The following is a 23,859-nucleotide window of genomic DNA, read 5'->3' on the forward strand; positions in this document are numbered from 1 at the left end:
GCTACAGATAAAGGTTAATTTCTATCCTAACTTCATTTTCATTATCAGTGTAGCTAGATATTATAAAAGGTCAACTGTTCAGCTCTTGAACTCCAAAAAATATATTTTCTGACATTCAAAAACAAAACAAAAACAAACAAACAAACAAAAAACAACAATTGTAATTTCAGGTCAACCTGAAGCTATTTCTCTTCTGAAAGCATTGGGGACCAACCACAGAACTGCAGAGAGTGTGGGTAGAATTTTATGTCTGGGCTTCTATCCTGCAAAACTTTCAATGTTAACCCTCCCCCATGGAGGCCAAGTGGATCTGGTACTGCCCAGGGTCACAGCTCATGTCCTGATCAAGTGTCTATGCTGTGTGATGCATTCTTACCCACCAGAACATAAGCAGAAAAGAAACAAACAAAAAAGTCCTTGGGAAGCCCGTGAACTAAATGTAGACGTACCAAAAGAGTTTCAGAAGCCAGAGATGATGAGAAATCAGGAGTGGCTAGAAAAAAAAAGCAAAGGAATGAGACTTGACCATGTGTCAAGGTTTGTCCATGGACAGTGGAGGAGTTTATGTACGTTGTAATTGCTCTATGCATAAGTGACGGGAGAGAGTACAATGGAGATGATGTGTATTAATAGGTTTAAAAGGTCTTAGTGGAAAAAAACCCACATGCTTATGAAATACAAATGCAATCTCAACACAATGATACTGATCTTGATGGTCTTCTGGGCCTCTTTCCATCTGCTGCATTTCTGCTTCCTAAATCGGCCTCCCAAAAGCACAATAATAATAATAAAAATAAATAAATCAAAAAAAAAAAAAAAAAAAAAAAGAACACTTTTCCTTATCCAAAAGTAGCTCTGCCACAGCTAAGTACAAACCTTTCTGTTTGTATTGGGATTCCTCAGAGTGCCATGAAACAAGAAGAACATTGCTTTATTTTTCTGGAGGGGCTCTTTTCTTGCATTGTCTAAATACCTCTCCCCAGATAACCTCTCGGATGTTGGTTAGCAATGGTTTTATTAATAGGACTTCTTTCAAACTTTGCTATTACTGGCTTGTCATGCACAGAGTTATGTGTTTGATTGAGATACTGTGGGTTTATAAAAAAAGTCCCCGAGATAAGAAGCTGTGAATGACGTTCGTGGCGCCAAGGGGTGCACTTATCCTTCTTGGTCTCTCTGGGACAAAAACAGCTTAATGTCATTGTTTAAGCAAAGGGGACAGGAGCATTAAGGCCATAACTGATGCCACTGGTGACCAGGTAATGAAGCCAAGATTGGTAAAACATCAGGGAAGCTGGCATAACAATTGGTATGAAAAGGATTTAATTCAGCTGCCTGGTGTCTGCATGGAACATGAAACACAGTCCCCAGATCAGGGCAGGGGACAAGAGGAAAGAGGCCAGCAGTCAGCAGCTCTGCCGCTGATGGTGTGGGTGCTTGGCATTCATTTAGAATGTCTTTGCCCTAAAACCACAGTGGCCAACAGAAAAAAAAAACAAAAAAAAAAACAGAGGAAACTTAACTCTTCTGTAGTGTCAGCATTTTAAAAGCAAGCAAACAAACAAACAATCAAGCCCCCAAGGGCGGTCATCCTAGTTTTCCTCCAATGAACTGGAAAATATGAAGCCTATCTGGGAAAGCGAAGTCACACTTAGTCTTTTGCAGCCTCCAGCTTTGGGTGAAGAGGGATATGCTGTTGTCTGAGCTGCTGTGAAGCTGGGTACATGCCTGGGGAGATGGGTGGGTCTGGGCATCAGAGCTATTGGTGGGGTCTTTCACCAGATAGCATGCCTGCTGCAATAGACCAGCAGAAGCAGAACTGCCTCTGAGCAGGGATATGGGGCCACTGTCTGTGGCTGCAACGCACTGGGGGTCCTTTGTCCACTGATTATCTAAATCTGACCCCATTTTTACAGCCTGTCTTCTGGATGTCTCTTGTCTGGGGTCTTTGGGCAGTGGTCTTGCATACATAAGAGCCTTTGCTGTTACTGCATGGAGATGGCTTTGGTCTTGTGTGCTCCACTCCATTCTGAGGGAGAGGAGAGGGAAAACCAAACCATCTTCAATCTAAATATAGCCTGAGTTCATTCCATCCATTCTCAATGATACCTTGTGGCCAGCTAAATGAAGACTTGCCTTTCCCTTCAACTCCATGGTGGTATGTGCTGAGAGAGGAGAAAATAGCAGCAGCCACCACCCACACATCTCTGCAGCTTTCTTGAGAGGAAGCCATGCCTGGGTGGTAGGTCTGGTCAAACTCTTTGCCACTGCCCTGTCAGCTGTCACGCATGGTCCTCCAGCTCTGAGTGGTGTTTTGCTAGGGGCTGTGATTAGAGGTGAGGCATGCTCAGCCTTTCAGCTCAACCCTTCCCTTTGATCCAGCCATGCGAATTTGCAGGCATTTATTTTATTTATTTATTTATTTTTCCACTCTGGCAGTTTCTCTTAGCTTGCAGCCTGCCAAAGGGCCAGCTCATGCTTTCTGGGTGGGATTCACCAGATCAGGAAAGGACATCTCCCTCTGTGCTCTTTTTGTCCTTGTTGTAGAACTGATTGATCCGCTCAGAGAAAATGAGGGCATGATCCATCTCCTCCCCAAACACACACCTAAAGCAAGTCTGATAACCCCCTTGAAGTCTCCATTACTCTCTGCTGGTATAAATGGAACTTGAGATGGCTGATACTTCTCTCTGACTACATCTAAGTGCAGCTGAGATGAATTCTTCCCCAGAAACAATCCATCACAGTGATTTAAATATGAATTGCCAACAGCTCTGGCCTTGTTTTACCCACAAGGGCTATTGATGCCTAAATAAACTCAATATGCAATTAGATTCAGTCAAATTCTCAAAGATTTATATAATTAGACACACTGATTGCAAGGCCATCTGCTGACAATGCACATGTATAAATGTGTTTCCAAATGGGCATTTACTTATAATTAAAATGAGGTGTGTAGACTTGGGATAGGTGATTATAATCTTCATGAAAAAAAAAATAATTGTGTGGATCCATGTGTGTGTTAGAAAAAGAAAGAGCATCACTGTTCTTTTGGGGACTCCTTACTAGTGTTTCCTAAATGCTTCCTTCCAGACAGCCTCCTGGCTGCTTCTTAGGCAACTATGTTATTAATTGGATTTTGTTCAAGGTAAATTGTGACTGAGAATTGCAAACAAAGTGATAATCCCCTGAATGAGCTAGTTCAGATAAGGACAGAACGGGGCAGGCACAAAAGCAGTGGTCTGGTTTTCAACAATTGCAGGATTAGTCATGAGTCTTTTCTTCCAAGACCACCAGATGTTTTCTTGTTTTTCTTCTCCTGAACCAGAATATGCTCAGAAACACTATGGCATGGAGAGATAGGCAGGGCTGGGAGGGAATATGCATAGGTCCAGGGATTAGAACTGTTTCAGTGCTTAAATGAGTTACCTAAGTAATTGTCTTCTGCCATTTTATACCAAGACAGATGAAATCAGTAAATCTCTCTGCACCAAAGACCCTGTCTGTCTTCAATAGTGGCCATCTCCAGCTACTCCAGCAGCTGATGCAGGATACCGTGCAAGAGGGTCAGGGACCTTCTCAGCCACCAATCATGACAAAAAAAGCAGAGCTGCCTGGAAGGAGATCCCCATCAGCACAGAGTTACTCACTGGGTAATGTTATGTATGGGTAGAGTGAGTTTGGGGCTGTCTGCAGCTGCCCGGTAGATACTCATTTTGTCCTATCCTATAATTGCTAGAGCTCCTTGTGCGGCTCAGGGTATCTGGAGACAGAAAACCACCTGGGAGCTGTCCACAGAGAGCCTAGTGGAAGAAAGAAATAACAGAATAATAGAATCATAGAATATCCTGATTTAGAATTGGTGTTGCCATGCCATGTCATGGATGTCCTGGCAGCAGGGATAGAGAGCTACAGCAGTTCCACCCTTTATAGTGAGAAATCCCAACTAGATGATGAAGGGTTGTGTCACGTTGTTTTCACTCTGAGTGAAGAATGAAATTTATACTCCGATGCTGGCTGCTTTGCTGGCAAAGAATAAAATATGGTATTAAACAATGAGAGGTGGACAGCTCCAAAAAGAAAAGTAGATCCCCAATATATTTATATGTGTATATTTCCATGCAAATTTGTGCATATCAAAATACAGTTTCTCTTCATCTATGTATTTACCATAAAGTCATTCTGTCAGTCTTCTTGCTTTACAGGAATATCCCCATCAACATAGATGCCAATTATGTTGATATTCCACAAGAGACAGGTGTAGCTGACTCCCTGTAGGCAGAAAAAAATATTTACTGGGGGGAGTGGAGCTTTTCTTTTAGAGCATCAATCTCCCTGTTTCTCTGACAAAGTTATTTGGAAGGAGGTAAAAACTGCACAAGTTATATAAATATATAAAAATATATAATATATAATATAAAAATATAAATATATAATGTAAATATTATATTAAAAAGTTAAGACCACATCCACAAGCAAGGAATTGATCAGAAGGGGTGCATCCAAGGGCACCATCCTTCCCTTTAGGGTGTTAATGTCTGGGTTTTATTTTTTCTTTCCAGCCATCTTATGCAATTTATTGTAATTATATGTGGTAAACTGTGCCTTGTCACATCTGTCAGCAGCAGACTGGTTATAGCAATGGACTCTGGAGAGGACATCAGTGGTAGGGGAGTAAGTAAGGATAGGGGAAAGAGGTTACAGAAGAAACACAGGAGAAGGAAAAGAATGGAAAAAGGGTATCTGCAGCTGTTTTGTGCTAAAGGTGGGGCTGATTGGTAAGGAAAAATAGAAGAGGAAAGAAGAGATATCTACAGGTTCTATAAAATTATTTTATTGGATTTATGCCTCCGTCATTTCAAGCATCCGTACAGGGATATTAAGCAAGGGCTCTCCTTATTTGCTTCATTTTTCTGTTTTCATCTGCTTGTTTCATCTGCTTGTTTCATCTGTCTCTTTCAGGTTGAATTCACCCCTGATCAGATTGAAGGTGAGGAAGATTTGTTTCTCTTCTATGCAGAGTAAATGCCATCATTGGGAGGTGCTGAAGTGCACTGGGAAGTACATGGGTGTGGGTATTGGAGCTCCCTTGAGATAGCTGTGCTTTAACTCATGGTTCTGTCCCTATCCTGTCCCTCCTCCAAATCCTCTGTTATGTTGGTCAAAGGAAAAGGAGGAAAGTCATGCTCCGTGCAAATTAGGCACTTATTTCACTAAAGGAAACATCAGCTCCTCTGCCAAGGAGGCAAACTCAAAAATGAAATAAACAATTCACCCCTCCAAACCTCAGTCCAAAGATATGCTTTTTAGTTAAGAAAACCCACCAATAAAATATAAGTACTTTCAAGAGAAAGTCTCCTGACCATGCTTTTGAGAACTTTTCCCTGTATTCAATCAGAATTTAATTTGTTACAGTTTTGTGACAGCTCTCCAGAAACCATCAAATAATGACAGTGATGATGGTTTTTCTTTCAAAGGAAAACATCAGCATTAGTTTCTGAACCCTTTGCCCCAGCCCAAGAAAATGATACTGAAACCTCATGCATGAAGTCCTGGGAACACTATTTGCTGCAGCTGTCCTCTTTTCCCTCAACTACCAATCCGCTTGTTACTTAAAGGATAATTGATAGATGGAGTCAAACATCTGGCAGAGTTTTGCTTTGGTCTCTAAACCCTTGGAAGAGCTTGGTAGAGCCTATGAAAGATGGTATCAGAAAATGAATTAATGAGAACAAATGAAAAAAAAAATCACAGACCATCCAGTCAGGTTGATTCAGAGAAAGGAGATATAGAAGGAAGGATTTTTTGAACTGGAACCAAATGTCTTAATGCCTCAGAGACTGAGGCTTTGCTACAAACTTCCAATATTACCTTGGGATTTTCAATCCCCACTTCATGACTTTAGTTCTGATCTTCTAACAACAGGTCAAAAATAACTCATGATTGAAGGCAACTACTAGTTTTGAGGAAACTTCCCCTTTTCCAGTCCCAAAATCATGGGAGAATGACAGGAGAGGCCTAGTTCTGAGCCACGGACCTTTGAGCTATTCCAGCATCACAGAACAGCTGGATTGCTGATCAGACAATGCCTTGGGGATTGGATAGGACCCTCCTAGTGTCTATACTTTATTTCTCCTCCCCTGAGGAGAATAAGCTCTAGAGGCTCAATCAGAAACTCTGAAAATAATAGGACAATTCTGGGGAAAAAAAAAAAAAAAGCAATCAGCTATCAGCTCATTGAAATGGCTTGGAAAAGGCAAATCTGGAACAATTCCAGGGCTGCCATAGAAGGTAGAAAGTCTGGAGCAGATGTAGAATATCTCTAGAAACAGAAATGTGCATTTGCTTTCTTTAGAGCAGCCTCTGCTGCCGTGTGATGTATCTGTACACACTGAGCAAAGCTGGGAATCTGGGATTTGTGAAATAGGATATCCTTGTAGCATCAAAGGGAAAGCCATGAGGCAGGAAGCAGATAACATCATCCGTGTGAAAAATGCGGGGAGACCTGCATGTCAGCCACAGCAGGATAACAGAAAGTTATATTGTGTACTAGCACCAGGGAATGACACTAAACACACCTACAGTTAACCCCACAGATGTTTCATCAGTTCTGCCGTGAATCACTGGAAAGAGTGCTTAACGGTCTGAATGTCACCTGGGGAATGAGCTGAAAAGCACTACTTATCTGTCAGTTCCTCAATGCCTTTCCTCTCTGTCTCTTCTGGTTCTTTTTTTTTTTCTTTTTTTTTTTTTTTCCTTTTTTTTTCTTTTTTTTTTTTTTTTTCTCTCCTCTCCTTAGCTTGACCTTTAGAAAGTTCTTGGGTTCATACAGGAGGAGGAGACACAAAGATTGCTTGAAGATAGACAGATACTCACTCCTAGATAGAGTTCAGATGCTTCAGGTGTGGCATTATATCTGTGGCATGGCCCACAGCTGCTCCCAGGTTGTCCCTAGCATGCACTGTCCTCTATGCTGGTGTGCACCTTTGAAAACCTTGTCAGGAAGTGAGCTACCAGTTTTACGAAGTGGGCAATCATCATCCCAGTTCTTGAGACTGTTTTATTTTGTGTTAAAAACACAGGTCAGGAAACAAACACCACTTGCCATAATATATAGCTGTTATACTGGCTGCTGGCCAGACTTGAGAAGTGGGACTCATGGGAGCTCTAGATTATTGCCTTTTCAATTTGTTTTCTCCTCCCCATTCTCTCCTTTCTCAGACTTACAATATCTCTATCTCTCCCTTTCTTCTACATTTCACTTGCAATATTTTTGTACTGAGTTCATTTTCAGATCTGTATTGCACTTTTAGGTCTGTCAAACTTTTTGGAGAAAGTCATCAGGTCAAAGTCACCTATCATACCTTTATGGTGTTTATTAATAATGATAATAATGATAATAATGATGATAATGATGATAATAATGATAATGATAATGATAATGATAATGATAATGATAATGATAATGATAATAATAATAATAATAATAATAACAACAACAATAATAATAATAATAATTTCTTTTTCTTTTTAACCCTCTACTGTATAATAACATTATCTCTCTGTTTACCAGATGGGGATCTAGCTGTCTCACTAGGACTAGATACTTACCCGTTAGTCAGTTGAAATTAGCTCAATATGAAATCCACACTATATATTAGATATTGCTGATTCCATGGTGGAGAACAAAGAGATAACACACTTTTTTAAGGCCTTTCCAATCTGTACCCTCTAGGATACTGTGAACCTGTTTCTTTTGCTAAGGAAAAGATGCTGCTGTGCCAGACTTATTTCGCTGCAAGGAGTCAGTGCTAGGGTAACCCCCCAGATGTTACCATCAGAGGAGGAAGGATGGTCTTTGGGTGAAGCCACGTGTTACATATCCATCCTTACATTTCCTCCTGCCTACCCTGCCAGTGAGGTTCAGTGGTTCTGGCAATGTATATTTATTAAACTGAATTCCTGGCCTCTTCTGAAAAGAGAAGAATATGAGCTATTCAACTGAGAAGATAGGTAGTAATTAGGCATATGAAAATATAAACTGCTCCTGCCAGTGGTTTAATGGCTAGAGAGAGGACAAAGGAGACCATAGCTGTGCTGGTTTCATTGCTTTGATGGAAACTTGCATTAAGCCAGCAAATGCAAAAGCAAATAAAAAAATAAAAGCAGAAAGGCTTCTGCATGTTGACAAAATGGAGTTTCCAAGCCCACAGGCCAATGCTCTGGTCAGAGATGATTACGTCTGAATTTAAATTGAGAGAGAGACGTGAGCTGTCAGTGACTGTGAGGAACTGTGAGCCTTTGGGAGGTGGAGCAAAGGGTGCTCAGGCAGCTGGGATCCTGGATTAGGTAGGTGGCAGGCAGATGAGTAACTACTGTGTTTCCCATCCACCTTGGCTGCTGAGACCCCCAAGGAAATGAGATTGCTCAGAGTGGGCTCTGTCCCCCTTCTCCTGTCAGCAAGGAGCCCATGAAAATCCACTATTGCCCTCTGCTGGAGTGAGGGCTGCTGGTGGGACCTGGGCTCCAGCTGGGGACAGGGGAGGCCAAGATCCTCTGAGAGAGGGGCAGGGAGAGAAAACAAGGGAAAGCAGAGAGCAGAATGCAAAGAAAACAAGGGGAGTGTTGATTAATCTGAAATGAGAAGATTGGATACCTCCTTGAAAGTATTGGATGAGGAAGGAAATGAATAGGATATGAATGGAATGATAAAAATGAAAAAGAAGGGAGGAAGGAGGGAGGGAGGAAAAACAGCAGCATTGGAAGAAAGGAGGAGAAAGGGAAATAAGAAGATAAAGAAAGAACAGGGAGAAGGGAATAATCAAGAGGATAAGGAATTGAGAAGAGAAAGATGGAGAAAATCCAGTGTGCAGAATAAGTGGCTGAATAAATGAATTAGTCAAGATCTAGGAAAGAAAGATAGCCTTGTGTTCAGAGAGTGGGAGGAAAAATTCAGAAGAGTAACAGCAGGACAAGGTGCAGATTCAGGGATTCCCAGCTTAAATCCAAAGGGATATTTGTGATCACTCATAGACCACGCACCATGCAGTGTGTTTGGTAAAGGACAGCAGCTTGCACCCTGAGCTGCTCCTGTCTGCAACGTGTCTGCAGCTCCAGAAGGGAGAGGCAGACCTGGGCAACTCGAGTGTCTGAGGGTCTACCCTGGCACCCTGCCTGCCCCATTAATTAGTGGAAGAACAGGGATCCTCTCCCATGCCACTGCTCTTGTCAGGGTATTTCTGCTTGCAGGGGTAAAGGACTCAGTCTTTGGGTAGAAGAGACGAGGATATGCCCACAAAGATGTAGCAGAGGAGATCTGGCTGTCTTTCAAGGGAAGGGCTCTGCTTGGGCACAAAACGGGAAGCAGGCAAGTGTGAAAGCACTGGAGAGAAAGATTGCATTTCCACATATGAGATCTGGCCTGGGCTCAGTAGCTGACAACCAAACCCGAATTTTCCAGACACAATTGGATCTGGTGCTGGGAGAAAGAAAAATCAGAGGATTCTTTGAGATCTGTTCCTTGGCATTATTAAACATAAGCGACCAATTACAAGTTTTCAATATACATTCACCTTCCCCCACCAACAACATACCGTTGTGTGATTATTCCACTAATTGATCATGGCATATCATGTTACCTGCTAATGTAGGTGCTCCTTCATCTGTGGGCTGTCAGTACTCTCCAAGTGTGTAATGCTGAATACAATATCCAGTTAGCTCAAGAGCAGAACTGCTACTGAATTCTGTGCCATCCTCACTGCTCCTGCTGAACTGGAAAGATCTCAAGGCCAACCATCTCTGTGAGGTTTTCTGCACTTTCTGATGTTCACTAGGACGGAAATACCATGAGAAAAGCATTTGACCTCTCTGATTCCATTCTCTGGTTGAACCGGAAAATGCAGGGGAGGAGGAACACAAACATTGCTGATAACAGTGACAGCAAAGCTCATCAAACTTGTTCCCAAATTGCAAAATAAAGGGGTTACACTGAGTTAATTAGGGGGAAGGTCTAGGCTTGCTTTGACTTAATCTGACAGAACATGGCATGCATTTCTTTCTATCTTTTTGTCTTTCAGAATTTAAGGAAGCCTTCTCACTCTTTGACCGGACTCCCAAATCTGAGATGAAAATCACATACGCACAGTGCGGAGATGTCTTGAGAGCTTTGGGGCAGAATCCAACCCAGGCTGAGGTCATGAAAGTGCTTGGCAGACCCAAACCAGAAGGTTGGTGTCCTCTGTCTTCATTTTGAAAAAGATCTTTCCAAGAATTAATAATGAAGCTGATGAGGTCTTCTTTTTTTAATGGAAAGATTAAATGTGAAACACTGAAGGGTATGGAACAGCTTCTAAAAATCTGTAGCAGAAAAGTAGTGAAGGAAAAAATAGATCTGTCTGTCAATATAATTGTCTCATTGTAGGAGACTGAATTCATTTGATGGCCAATGTGTGTTAATACATTTTACAATTACATATTTTCACCTTTTGAAATTGCTTTGCTGACAGACATTCACTTGTTTTTACTAAAAACTCAGATACTTTGAAGACATCTAAAGAAACAAAAGGATAGATTGAAAGTAAGGACACAGTTTGTTCTAGCAAAGTATATGTTAGATGCACTGTAATGACTGCGATTATATCTCTCTTCAACATTCACCATGCACAGGATATGTGTTCAGAGCAAAGGAAATCTCTCCTGGACCATATCCACATTCAGGCATATTCTAGATGACTTCTCCATCTCTTCTTTTTGCTGAGGTTAGTGGGAACTGACAATTAGGCCCATATTCAACAACTGGCATGTATCAGGATATGGAAATGGCACAGTGGCGGGTGGGACAAGCAGTCAAAAGGGACTATAACATCCAGTGATGCTCTTGAAAGGCAAAGAATCAGGAAAACAGGACTCACAGACCCAGTCCTGCCATCCTCTATTCACTCTGAAGTTCCTGTCCCAGTATGGTTTTAAACACCTCTGTTTTACAGAGATGTAAAGCAAAGATGATTTCATATCAGGATTGGCCTCCTCTTTTATTGTCTTTTGCTTAGGTTCATATTTTTATGTTGCATTAAAAGCTTTAAAATTCTAACTCCACTTTCTGTCCTTGCCATTTACATATGTCAGATACTAGGAGATATCCATTTATTGGTCTGTTAAAAACATATTTTTGTCCTTGCCGGAACTCTTTTTCCATCTCTGACTATCCGTTACTCCATCTGTACTTATAATATTCCTATGTGCTTCTCTCACTTTTAGCCAGAAAATTTAGCCAGAATTTATTGCCATGATTCTCCTACTCCTGTTACCTGCCCATGGTGTATGCCCCAGCTCTCCCAGAATCCTCCAAAACTTTAATTTCCATCTGTGTCTTTCTAGACATGAACTCCAAGATGATTGACTTTGAAACCTTCCTGCCCATGCTCCAGCATATTGCCAAGACAAAAGACACGGGCACCTATGAGGACTTTGTGGAAGGTCTGCGTGTGTTCGACAAGGAGGGAAATGGAACAGTGATGGGAGCTGAACTCCGCCACGTTTTAGCTACTCTGGGTAAGGTGAACCTTATCCAATTTCATCACCCAGGTCTTTCCCATACAGCTTGTGGCGATTTTTCTGCTCAAAATGACTGGGCAAGACTTCAGTCATTATATTGTCCTCAGACATAAAGACAAAAATAAAAATAAAATTATCCAAACAATGGAAAACCCATCTATTCTTACAATATATGTCTCCATTTTTCTGCACCTTTTTAAACTGTCATGTATTTAACAGAATTGTCTCTGAAATTCAAAAGCTCTGTTTTTAAAGGAGGAATCAGTATTTCACTGTCTTCTCAAATCCTGACTTCAGAAACTCTGTTTTTCATGAATAGTGACGAAAACAGCATGAATAACAGTCAGAAAATTTAATGTAACTTAATGACAGGTTTCAAATTTGGATTAGAAGGCACTTAAATGTTGTCATCTGAATTCAGTAAGCATTTCTCAAGATCAGCCTTTTCTAGTAGGGTTTGTCCACTATTTTTAAAAAAGGATGACCTATTTTAAAAGAGATTTGACTTAGATAAAAGGATTTCAGCAATCATTTTTGACCTGGGATATTGATTCAAAAAGACAAATCTTTTATGCTCAGGGATTTCCATTCCATGACACATGTTTCTTTGTTTACATATGTAATAATAATGCTATAAAAAGTAATGTTATATTCATTTTCATCACTGATACTTTTGAATCATTTTGGGAATCAAATTCAGTGATGACCAAAAAAAAAAAAAAAAAAAAAGAAAGAAAGAAAAACAAGACAACAACAAGAAATCCTCACCACCACCTACAGCAACAACAACAATAACAACAAAAAGTCAGGACTGATATCCTACCTAAGCTTACATTAGGCAATGTAACCATTCTTGGCAGTTTTGATAGTTTCACTGCACTAAAAGAAATGACTTTGAAGTTGTCCTTCTGTTTCCAATAATCCAGAATAATGTGGCAATATCTGATTTTCCAACATTTTTAGGAAGTATTTCAATCTGAAAGACAATTATATTTAGAATGGTATTTTTTAGTATTGCTCAAATCCTAGGCACAACCAAGTATTCTGTAAATTTGCATGTTTTTCTGTTTGATTTTGAACAAATCAGTTGAATTTTCAGAGGTTTACATCAGCTGAGGTCTTGTTCCTCTGTGGCAGAGATCAATGATGTAAAAGCAAAACATAAGTAGTAGGACACATCCAATGAACTTTATTTTCATTTCTAATATTTCAGCTGATATTACCTTAAAATGTTTCCCATGCCTTTTTAGAAGTCATTTGATCTTGTCAGTGCTTAATATCAGAATAGAGAGTTCTATTGGATTGATTCCTCTGTTCAAGCAGAATGAAGCCTTATGGGTAAATACGTGCCTAATATTTAGATAATTAAATTAAATTAAATGGATCATTCATTCAATTCAGAGATCCCCAAACTGATCTTGGAATATTCCTGAATCACAGAATCACAGAACCTCAAACTCATAGGCATACTAGAGAGTGACTTTACTGAGAATTTGTTTAGTGAGGACTTGGTTAAGGACTGACAAAAGCCTTAAGGATTTGGCACTTAGAGAAAGCCTATTCTTAGAAGAAAGAGTATGTGGGTTTCCATACTTATTCTGTCTGTTTTCAGATCTAATTTTCTCAGTTTGCAATTTCAAAAGAAGCTTTCCTAGCAGTCAGCACCACAAATTAGCTGAAGAGAATTTCTCCCATATTTCTGTCTCACTCTTTTGTATTCTCTGGTTCTTTGAACTGTTCTTTAGAAATGCTTTAGAAGGGCTCAGAGGTACTCAAGAGTCATTTTGCTTTCCCCCCAGGTGAAAGGTTGACTGAAGAGGAAGTTGATAAACTAATGGCTGGTCAGGAAGATGCCAATGGTTGTATCAACTATGAAGGTAGGTAAAACCAGTCTGGTCTGAACAGTGGTCATGTACTAGAAGGTTTTGTTGCAATTTTTTCTGTGAAGACTTAAATCCAAGGAAAATCTTGCTCCCATAATAAGTATGCATGCTTTTCCAGATTTTAGATTAATTGAGACTCTATAGTTCACCTGATGTGTTGTATCTGTAGTAAGTTTACTTGCATTTTCCATAGCTGAATAGCCAAGGCCTTTTCAGGAAGCAGGCATAGGTCTTATTTTGATTTATTTTTTTTTTCTTCCCTATTTTTAATACCTACACCCAATATTTCCTTGTCTTCTCAAAATCAGGTACTCTGTTGAGAGCTCCCTACAGAAAATCATTAAATTTTCTTTCAAAATCTCAGCAAAAAATAAAATAAAATAAAATAATATATATATATATATTTATATATCCAAGGATCTTCATTGGTCCTCTGACCTAGGAATTCTACAAGACCTTCCAAAGACCTTTCAGTTTATTTCACTGCTTGTAGAAAACCTGAATGAAAGGATTTGTTCATGAGTAAATGGACCATGTTTCTCTCATGCATCTTGCAAGTATACTTGCTTCAGGCTCTTCATTACAATACAATATTCTAGTAAAGATCATGAACACATGATCTTCATGTTACTGTACACTTTTGAGTCCTTCTTTGAAGGTTACCTAGTGACTGAATGCTGTATTGTCTGGTGATTCAACTGGTCTGTCATCTTCATGGTGTCTGTTATGTTTTTGCTTGGTGCTCTCCTTTGTTTTACAGATGCTAGTGATCTGATCTAAGGGAAACCTTTCTTATAAGTAGCCAATAAGTAGATATCTGTAGATTTAGCCAACCCAAATGACCCGTGAACTTATGGCAAATTCAGAGAAATTAATTGTAGAGCCAGATTATTGGGAAGGAAAAAAATATGCTGCAGTAAGTGTTTCTCTCTTTCCTTTTGAATTTCAAAGTCATGAGTACTTTTTTAATGATGAATGCTTTTTCAAAATGCAAAAAAATCAAACCCAAACCCAAAACCTTTTGCAAAAAAAAAAAAAACAAAAACACCAAAAAACACCACCACCAGCAAAAAAAAAAAAAAAAAAAAGCACACAACCAAACATCAACAACAAACAATCACAAAACAATTCCATTTGGCTTTGAAATGACTTGTTTGTTTCTAAGCCTGAATTCACTTGCAGAGGTATAGTCACAATACCTAACTAGGTGACCTATTGTGTGTTCTGAAAGTTCACTCCAGAGCTACTTTCAGTGCCCCCTGCCCTAGTATTAATGTGCTGAAACCTTGCAAGATGATGACCCAAAATTTCTCATGGTTGTATACTTTGGAAATACAGTACCATACTGCAGCCAGAGCTAAGGGATTAAGCAAGCTATGGGTTGACAAATGTTCCTTTTCACTGGCTACTTAGTGCTGACTACCCTGCACTGTAATATATATTATCTTAAGGATTTACAAATCATTTAGCACCAAGGTATCTGGAGTGTTATTTACAAAGTGATGATGTCTTCATTACATCAGAGGAAGCAAGAAGAATGAATTTAAATAATGACTTAACTGATATATGTGGGACCTTAATGGGTTTAATGAAGGGGAGTTGATATATGATCCTGCTCTTTCTCTTGTTTCCAGCTTTTGTGAAACATATCATGGCTAACTGAATACCAGGTAAGTCTCTTCTGTACTGTTTTCATATCCTATTATTTTGGTTTTGGCATCTGAGATAGGCTGGGGGAATGCGTAAATGATTAATCCAGGAGTGTGAATATTTTCAACATGTACTATAAGGAAGTAGATCAAGAAAAATAGAAGAGCTTCTTCATCCTATCAAGTGCACAGCAAATCAGTAAACTTTATGAAATTGTCTGGTGAATCTGGACACCTTTGTTTTAGAAGTTCAACATAATATATCCTAAAAGGATTTGATTTCCAAAGAAAAATGCCCATTCCCTGATGATTAACCAGAAACTTTAAAGGATTTGCATTTTGATGTCCACTTACAAGGATCTGCTCCTAGACTTTTCCTAAAAATGCAATGGGATAGAACCGAGCTGACTAGAGAAAGAGTGGGCAAAAAATATGAAGACAAATAGATAAGCAGTAATGCATGCCTATGTCTCTGAGCCTACTCTTGGAGGATAATTATTGGTCTTCCATAAATCTGGCTCCCAATCTCTCCTGGCAAATGGATTGGTTTTCCAGGAAAAGACAAGAGCTTTGTCCAGCATATCTTCTGACTTTATTCAGTAGTGTTCTCCAAACCACAGTGCCATTAAGGGTATCTCAGTCTCACCATTGCAAATGAGCTGAACTTCATTTCCAGTATTGTCTGGTCACCGTTTATTTTTGTATTCCTGGAAAAGGTGCCAGCTGTTTTGAAATGGCATTTGCCACTGTTTACCTCGGTTTAGCTCTTGGGGAAGGGCTGACCTGAGAGTTAACCAACTCTATCTATTCTGCAAAGTGTCTGATAAAGTGGAAAAGGCAGTGGCTTCCTCTAGATTCATTCTGGGTTATTTTTCTTCTTCTTTGGTTTATTTTTCTACTCAGTCTTGACCAGGCCTGGTTTTATTTTGCTTTTGGAGCTGACATTATCCCATCCCACTGAGACCTGTCTGCTGTGTGGTGACTTCTGATTATGCTCACTGGCATAACTGAGTTAAGTAAGAGTCAAATCCAGGACTTTGGGACATTTGATCCAAGATATAATTGACCAAAATGTAAACTGTCTAAAAAGCTTACTGCTTTTTCTTATTATGGTCCAGTTTTCTTTCTTAAAAACATTTATCTTCTCTGAACATACACACAGTTTTCCAGCATTAGATCCCAGTTTTCAGTTCTGGACTGGCCCACAGCCATAGTGGGTATTCCCACAGTTAGCATTATCCTTGCTTATTGTTTAGAGATATTTTCAATCCTTAATCCTTTCCTAAATCCATTGCCATGGGGTATTCCCATTATGATGCCAAATCACCTAAGGCAGTGTCTGCCACTGAAGAAAAGTGAGCAGTGTTATGCTCTAAAGTTGGCAAGAGGCTGGGAGCTGCAGAACAGGGGCCAGAAAGAGTGTCTTGGCTTGTGATGGGTTTGGAGAGGAAGCTGAGGGCTCCCTGATTCATCGAGAACCAATGTGCCACTGATTTGCCAATCAGCCATGATGAGCATCTTTCAGGGGTGACACCTTCCACTCCCTGTTGTGTTGCTGTTGGCATGTTTAGAGGAAGATAAATGCAGTCTTTACCCTTGAAGTGCTGATGGCCTTTGCCATAGAGCATATAACAAACAAATCCCAAAACTCTGACTTTGAACTAAGTCGGACTATGGTTCTCGGTTCAATAATATAGTGGTTTATGTTTCCAGGTCTTTTCACATACTAGTTGAAAGTTAGATCTGTATTCTAATATAAGAACTGAACTATGTCTTTCTGTTTCTTTATTTTCTGAGCATAGTTATTGTGACTACACTGTATTGACTTTACTTATATACAACCAGCAAAAATACCCTAGTTAACTTTAAACATGTAAGCTCAAGTAGCAGAGCAGTACAGGTGGAGAGACAGCCCACACTGTGTTCGCAGTGGCTCAATTAGTGTCACACCTATAGGTTCATGGTGTTTGAGATATTCCAAGTGTCTGAGATACCCATGGCTTCACAGATATGATTCAGAGCCCACGACAGATCTGTGTCTGCTGGAATAACAACTGGAGGCCAAGCAGGGTACTCTGGAATATCTCAGGAGTCTCTAGGTGCCAAGGTGTTGGGACGTGAATTTTGCTCTGTGGCTTGAACTCATGTGACTGTAGGAGAAATCCTGGAATATGCCAGAATTTGTCTGGCTGACATCATCTTCCTTGGCTCCCATCAGCTTAGGATGCCTACAGAAAGGCTCAGTTTCCAGACCTAAAGGAGATCCAGTCAGATGGAGCATGCAGAGTGAGTCACCTCATTCAAACACGAGACATAGATGCTGAGTCCAGCTGCCAGTACAAAGAAGGAAAATTTTCCATGGAGCCTAATGCATATTTCCCTTCTGTGTAGGGATATTCTAAATAGAAGTAGGATAAACTGTCTAGTGGCTCAGGAACTGGACTGTTTGTTTATTTATTTATTTATTTATTTATTTATTTTTGTAAACCTAAGTCTTTACCCTAGCCTCACATCTGGCACGTTTCTATCACCTTTCTATATTACTGCTTCCCATGTTTCATCCATCATTTGCATGTTGAGGTTAAGACTGCAGGGTTGGGAATGACTATAGATTTTTTGTCATGTGTGATCTCTGAGGTCAGCTGGCATCTTCATAGGGCAGAGACTCTCATCTGCAGGCCATGCTGCCTATAAGCTGAGTACAGATATGTTAAGATGACCGAGGCTGATTCATGATAGTGTTTGTTTCCGCTTTCTTCCTCTGATGCTTAAAAATAACTTCAATTTTAGGACAAGACAGGCACTGAGAACCCCAGATGCTGGCCTTGGATTTCGATGTATTGGAATGTCTTCTCATTTTTCAGCCCAGATTCCCATTACAGAGCTACAAAATGTACCGTCCCTGAAGTTATTTGGATAAATGTTTTTTGTTTGTTTTGTCTTGTTTCTTCATGGGAAGAGGATGGCCTTTGTGGAGATTCAATACACTCAGGAAACTGCAGAAGCATGGAATCTGAACCTTGAATACCTGGGCATTGTCTTTTTTTTTTTTTTTTTTTTTTTTTCTGTTATGGAATATAAACAGCAATTTTTTTAAGAGGGAGGGGAGAAAAGGGAGAGCAAATTTTTGTCACTAAGTCAATCAAAAAATGTATTTGTCACTTCTATACCATTCTCTCCCTTCCTCTCTTCCTTCCAAAACAACTGGACCTTTCTTTTTGTTTTTATTGCATTTGTAAAAAAAACATCTGTAAGAGAGTAAGGGAGAAAAGAAACTAGAACAACTGTGTAAATCTCATGAGTGCAAGGAATACTCTTGGCCTTTGGTGAAAAGTGGCAAAAATAGAATATCCATCAATCAGCAACAAATGCAAAATTTTTCATACGTTTCTCAGCTTTGGAAAATACCACCTTTAATATGTGTGATGTAAAAGGAAAAACAAAACAAAACAACAGCAACAACAACAAAAAACAAAGATGTATGAAATGTATGCTAAAATGGATCCCTTCTCTGTTCTCCACAAGGATATCTTCCCATTTCAACAGTCTGGCTTATGATACGAGTAAAATGTCTTTCCCAATACAAACTGGAAATTGTTCTGATATACGTCTCAGTCCTGTAGCTTCGTGCATTAAAATATGGGATTATTTGTCTCCTGGTTTCATTGTTGTTTCTGCGTCTGTGTGAGGAAAGGGGAAATAGGAAAAAAATGCTTTTGGGAAAAACCTCAGTAGAGGCAAAGGAAAACTGAGAAGCATGAAAACAAACAAACAAACAAACAAACAAACAAAAAAACAGAATAAGTTGGCTCATTTTTCTGGGGGAGAATCATTCGAAAAGGAAAAACAACAACAACAACAACAACAACAATCAACCATTATGTCCTTTGGTGGGAAAAAATAAAAGAATACTGAAGCTGGTACAGTTCATTAGGAAATAACAAAAAATCCAAATTAACAACACTCCATTTAAGCAAGATGTATTGTTAAAAGAGACATCTTGAAAACTTAGTGGAGGAAAGATAGTCATTGGAACACTACTAAAGGACCAGAGTACTTGTATGAGAGATCACAAAATTATCAAACACATAATACACAACCTGTAACAAAATGTACATATAAATAATCATGATAGCAATTCTGCAATTAGAAAATTAAATGTAGTATTAAGATAATAATAATAAAATGCTAAAGGGAATTCAAAACTCTAGTGGAGATTGACAAGTGGAAATCTGTTCCTAGGAAATAAAAAGGAAAGAAAGGTGTTAACTGTACATGAAGATGCAACTAAGAGGCAAGAAAATACATCACCATGACTGACTGTTTTTGGAGAATCTATCTTGGAAGCATCAGTCCTAAACAGAGAAATGCATTGAACAGGCCACTGATGAGATCACAACAGTATCTCATCAGGTGTGCTTTAGTGTGCAGCGGACAGACACCAGAGATAATCACCACCATCCCTGGGCCATCTCCTCGGGGCTCACTTTGTGGGCATCTACTTCCCTTCTCATCATTGGCTCCTGTGTTTTCTTTTTCTTTTTTTTTTCCTGTTTTTGATTCTCAGAAAGAGCAGTCAGGCATTGGGATGGGTTGCCCAGGGAGTCACTGTTCCTGGGGGTGTTCAAGGAAAGGTTGGATGTGGTGCTTAGGGACGTGGTTTAGTAGTGACATTAGTGGTAGGGGATGGTTGGAGAACCCTTGGGCTCTAGCACTTGTAAGGCTGAGGAGCACCATCAGGGCTTAGAATGGAAACACTCTGCTAGCAGATGCCCACACAAAAGAATCAGCTCATTCTGACCATCTCCTTTCTGTCCTCCCCTCCTTTGTTGTATGGTCTACAAAACTCATCTCCAAGCTGGGCTATTGCCACTAAGTAGAGTCCTACATCACCTAGTTTAGGGATGGGCCAGTCAAAATTAGGACACCTTGCCTGCCTCTCAGACTCCCATGAAGCAGTGACCTTGATACATTATACCTGAATCTTGCACAATGTTTCACCCTACATTCCCCAAAAGACATCTGTTCACATCCACAGATGCAAGTGAGCTTTTCATCTGGGCATGGGGGTGACATTCCTCTACACAAGTGCAGATACACATAGAGTTATGTGTCTATCTGTTCTAGGCTTGTGTTATATTCGATTCTTATCTTAGTGGCATAGACGTTTCTGTACTATAAGGACTACACATTGTCAGATATTATTACTGGCTTTGTTGTTGCTGATCACAGGTGAAACACCCATATAATCACATGAATCCAGCAGCTGGGACTTACACAATGCTCACGGGTATTCCAGGAAAGCTTCAAGGGCTGGCAGTGCTGCATGTGAGCATTCAAGTCCTTTGATGGAGCAGAATGAGGGGCAACAACAACCAGGCTAAGCACAACCACTCGGGTTAATGAGCACCACATGAGCATGCTAGGCAAGAGGACTGCCCAAGTACAGCACCTGGGGCACGCCAGCAACCTGGTGAAGCAGAACAGAGTGAAATAACAGCTCGTGTTTCACTGAGTGCATTGGCAGGGCTCTTCATGGAAGGATATGCAGGTCAGCCCAAGGTGCATAAGCAAAGCTGTGTGTGGGAGAAGGCTGGAACAGTGCCTGCTGCCCACTGTATCCCAGGACATGCTATCACTGAATTTTGTTTTCACAAGTACAAGATTCACTCACAAGCAAACCGGAATAAATAAGCAATATCTCCCCCTTCCCTTCCATTCCTTCTCTCCCCTACTCCCCAACCCTGAATTAAGAAAAAATAACCTCCTATCTAGAGAATGTTTCTTTTAAAAAAATGTGGCCAGGAGACATGCCAAGTTTCTGGAAGATCTTTTTATAGCACTAGCATCTGGCTCTTTGGGAGTCTCCTTAGGGAGTTTTGTTGGTGACTTTACATCTGCTGTGGTTAAGCTGCTAATGGACTGGCTGTCTGGGCTGCTGCCTGCTCTGCTGATTTCTTAGTACCATGCTTTGGTTATTTGAGGAGTTTGAGCCTATTGACTTCTTGCCAGAATTACATAGTACATTCCAGCAGCGAATTGCATTGCAACACCCAGTCATGCAGAAGGGGTTTCAGATGGAGCAAGGATATTGGCTGGCATTTCATTACTCTCTCCTCAAACCCACCCAAGCTTGGATTAGAGTGGGGTATGAAGCATGGACTGTTTTTGATCAGGAAGCCAAAGAGAAAGTTAATACTAATATATATATATTTTTTCAGTGAAGTTCATAATCAAATAAACAAATGAATACATCAACAATTTCATTTTGGGGATCAAATAAAACTACTTTGTGATATATTTCAGCTCAGTTTTTGACATATTCGACACTCTCTAAAAACTCTTTTTTAACTTCATCTAGTTAATTACTTATTTGTAGTGAAAAATCAAAATGTTCCACCTGTATCATTCTGAAATGAAACATTTTTCTATTTTCAATATTTTTCTCTCTGACCCTGATTTTTATTTCAGCCATTCCTGTTGTGAAAATTACACCTGATTTTAAGCATGAATTTCATCCATATTGCCATTGCCCAAAGACTATGAAGTTTTTCTTGGAACTGTTTTGGGGGTTCGTTTTTCACAGCTGACCCATTTGAATTTTTAATAGATTTGCTCTTATGATGAGATTTATTGCCACTTAGAAATACCTTTTTTTCCCTCCACTGAGAATAAAGTGATCCTAAACAGCTACTTCAGGAACAGGCTTTTTGAATTAATTTCAGTGGATTAATTAGGAGTGTGTCTTGTCATTTGCAATGCTCTAGAACATTTCCATTCCTCCTGGCTCTAGCTGTTCCTTAGAAATATGCATATCTTCTGTGTATTCTGATATGTGATTATTATGGATGAGACTTATCTTATTCAACTTTTAAGCTTGACTGATTTGCTTACAAATATTGTTTCTCCATAGACTTTGCCTATATATTACTTCACCCCCTCCTCACTCCACCACTCACTATAAAGCTAGGGTGATAGGTTTATTTGATTTATTTGGTTGTAGTAGCAACATTCTTGGAGGGGTAATGATGTGAAGAGGTCTGAAAATTCAAACTTATAAGTAGAATTAATATCCGACTATATGCTGCTGATCTTAAATATATATATGTGTGTATACATAGAGATGCAACTACACTTCACAACGTAGACCATGTGAGCTCTGAATTCACCAAGTGCCTTGTGATATAACATAGCTATTTTTTCCCAGTTTCATTTAACATGGAAAATTCTTTGGATTCCCTAAAGTTTCTTATGTGTCCATCTAGGCTTCTTCTCACATTTATCTTGCAAAGTTGTTGAAATATGTCAAAAGCCCAACAGAACAGCAAAATGAATGTTTTCATTTATACATCCAAAAATGCCTGTGTTTCTGTACTAGCTGTTCTGTGAATTCCTTCACTTTCCTGTAATAAAAGTGCCATGGGAGAGTTATGATGCATGCCAAAGATAAAAGACAGGAGAAATGAAGAAAGAAAAGTACGTATGTGTATAGGTAGACCTATGCTGAATTGAAGCAACTGTGTGTCATTTAATTTGGGATGGCACTAGCATTTGCAGCTGGGCTTCTGCTCCCACCAGGTAGAACTGATGGGTGTGTAGGTGCATGCACGCAAACATCCAGATAACACAGAATCAAAGTATCTCAAGATGTAATTTGACATTTCTGGAATGAAGTTTCTAGTTTGATGGTACTAGGCTTTTGGGAGCCTAGTAACAGATAAAAAAGTAAAATAAAATAAAACATACCAGAATCTCATAGCCATACCATAAAATCAAACATACCATAATCATGTAACACAAAGTTCCGTTTCAGTGCAAACTCCCTGTTTTTCTTCAAACTTCCTCAAAACTTTTGACATTCACTTGGTTTAGGCAGACTTATAGGTGAGGGATCACAGAATCACCTTTCTCTTTCATTCTAACTTCTTGCTGGGTATCCAGAAATTAAATATTATTTAATTTAGCTTAATTTAAGTTAACTTTTAGTAGCTTCTGTAAAGCTGGTATTAGAGAAGAAACTCAGCGCAAACTCTAAACCATGCCTGCTGGACAGAGTGAGAGTATTGCAATTGTTCAGGAAGGTTTGGGCTGGAAGAAAATCCATGCAACTTTCTGCAGAAACTCAGTCCCTTCCAGCCTGCATGCAGTGCTATATAAAAACTGAGGCACTACTTGAAAATTTTCTGGTAGCTGCAGCTCAAGAAGGCACCTCTTGTTTATGTGGCATCTCCCTTCACACTTCATGCAAACCTTCTGGCTGCATGAGGTCACACCAAATTCAGAATAAATTCACAAAAAGTGATGCTTCTGCTGATTGTTTTGATTTTGAGGAACTCATTATCTGATGATGCTCAGTCATGCCTTCCTCCTACCAGACAGCCTGTATTTTAGAATATCACCTACCAAAGGCAATTTTTAGGCAAGAAGAAAAGCCAAATAAAACAAAACCTCTATCCCAGTCAACTCAGCTGAAGAAAAAAACTCCCCAGAAAGTGCTGAACTCATGAGTAATTCTTCTCCACTGACATTTGTTAATGCTGAGAGATGGTAAATAATGGGAACAAAGATATTTGGAACATGACAGTTTCAGGCAACAATTAACATCCACAGAGTAAGTCCATGCAAAACCTGTCTTTGAGAACCAAGCATTTCTTGAATGGAAATACTCATGGCTTGCAGAAAACAATGCAGTTATCTTTTGAATTGTCTCTGTCTGACTCATGTCTCTGTGCTACCAGTGGCATTTATTTTTTCTCACAGTGTACCCAATTCTG

At 39.7% G+C, this 23,859-nt stretch overlaps 1 protein-coding gene across 1 annotated transcript in view; it reads left to right on the plus strand.

Moving 5' to 3' along the window:
* The window catches only part of MYL3 (myosin light chain 3), a 35,544-nt gene extending 16,805 nt beyond the window's left edge, over positions 1-18,739 (plus strand). The window contains exons 2-7 of the mRNA XM_082753686.1: positions 4,963-4,990; positions 10,077-10,226; positions 11,377-11,550; positions 13,353-13,430; positions 15,071-15,106; positions 17,876-18,739. Coding sequence (XP_082609812.1) covers positions 4,963-4,990; positions 10,077-10,226; positions 11,377-11,550; positions 13,353-13,430; positions 15,071-15,099 — 459 coding nt within the window. The 3' untranslated portion in view covers positions 15,100-15,106; positions 17,876-18,739. The remainder of the gene's footprint in view (positions 1-4,962; positions 4,991-10,076; positions 10,227-11,376; positions 11,551-13,352; positions 13,431-15,070; positions 15,107-17,875) is intronic.
* The last annotated feature ends 5,120 nt before the right edge of the window (positions 18,740-23,859 follow it).

The sequence above is a fragment of the Aythya marila genome (genome assembly GCF_965140915.1).
Source record: "Aythya marila genome assembly, chromosome: 2".
Taxonomy (NCBI): Eukaryota; Metazoa; Chordata; class Aves; order Anseriformes; family Anatidae; genus Aythya; species Aythya marila.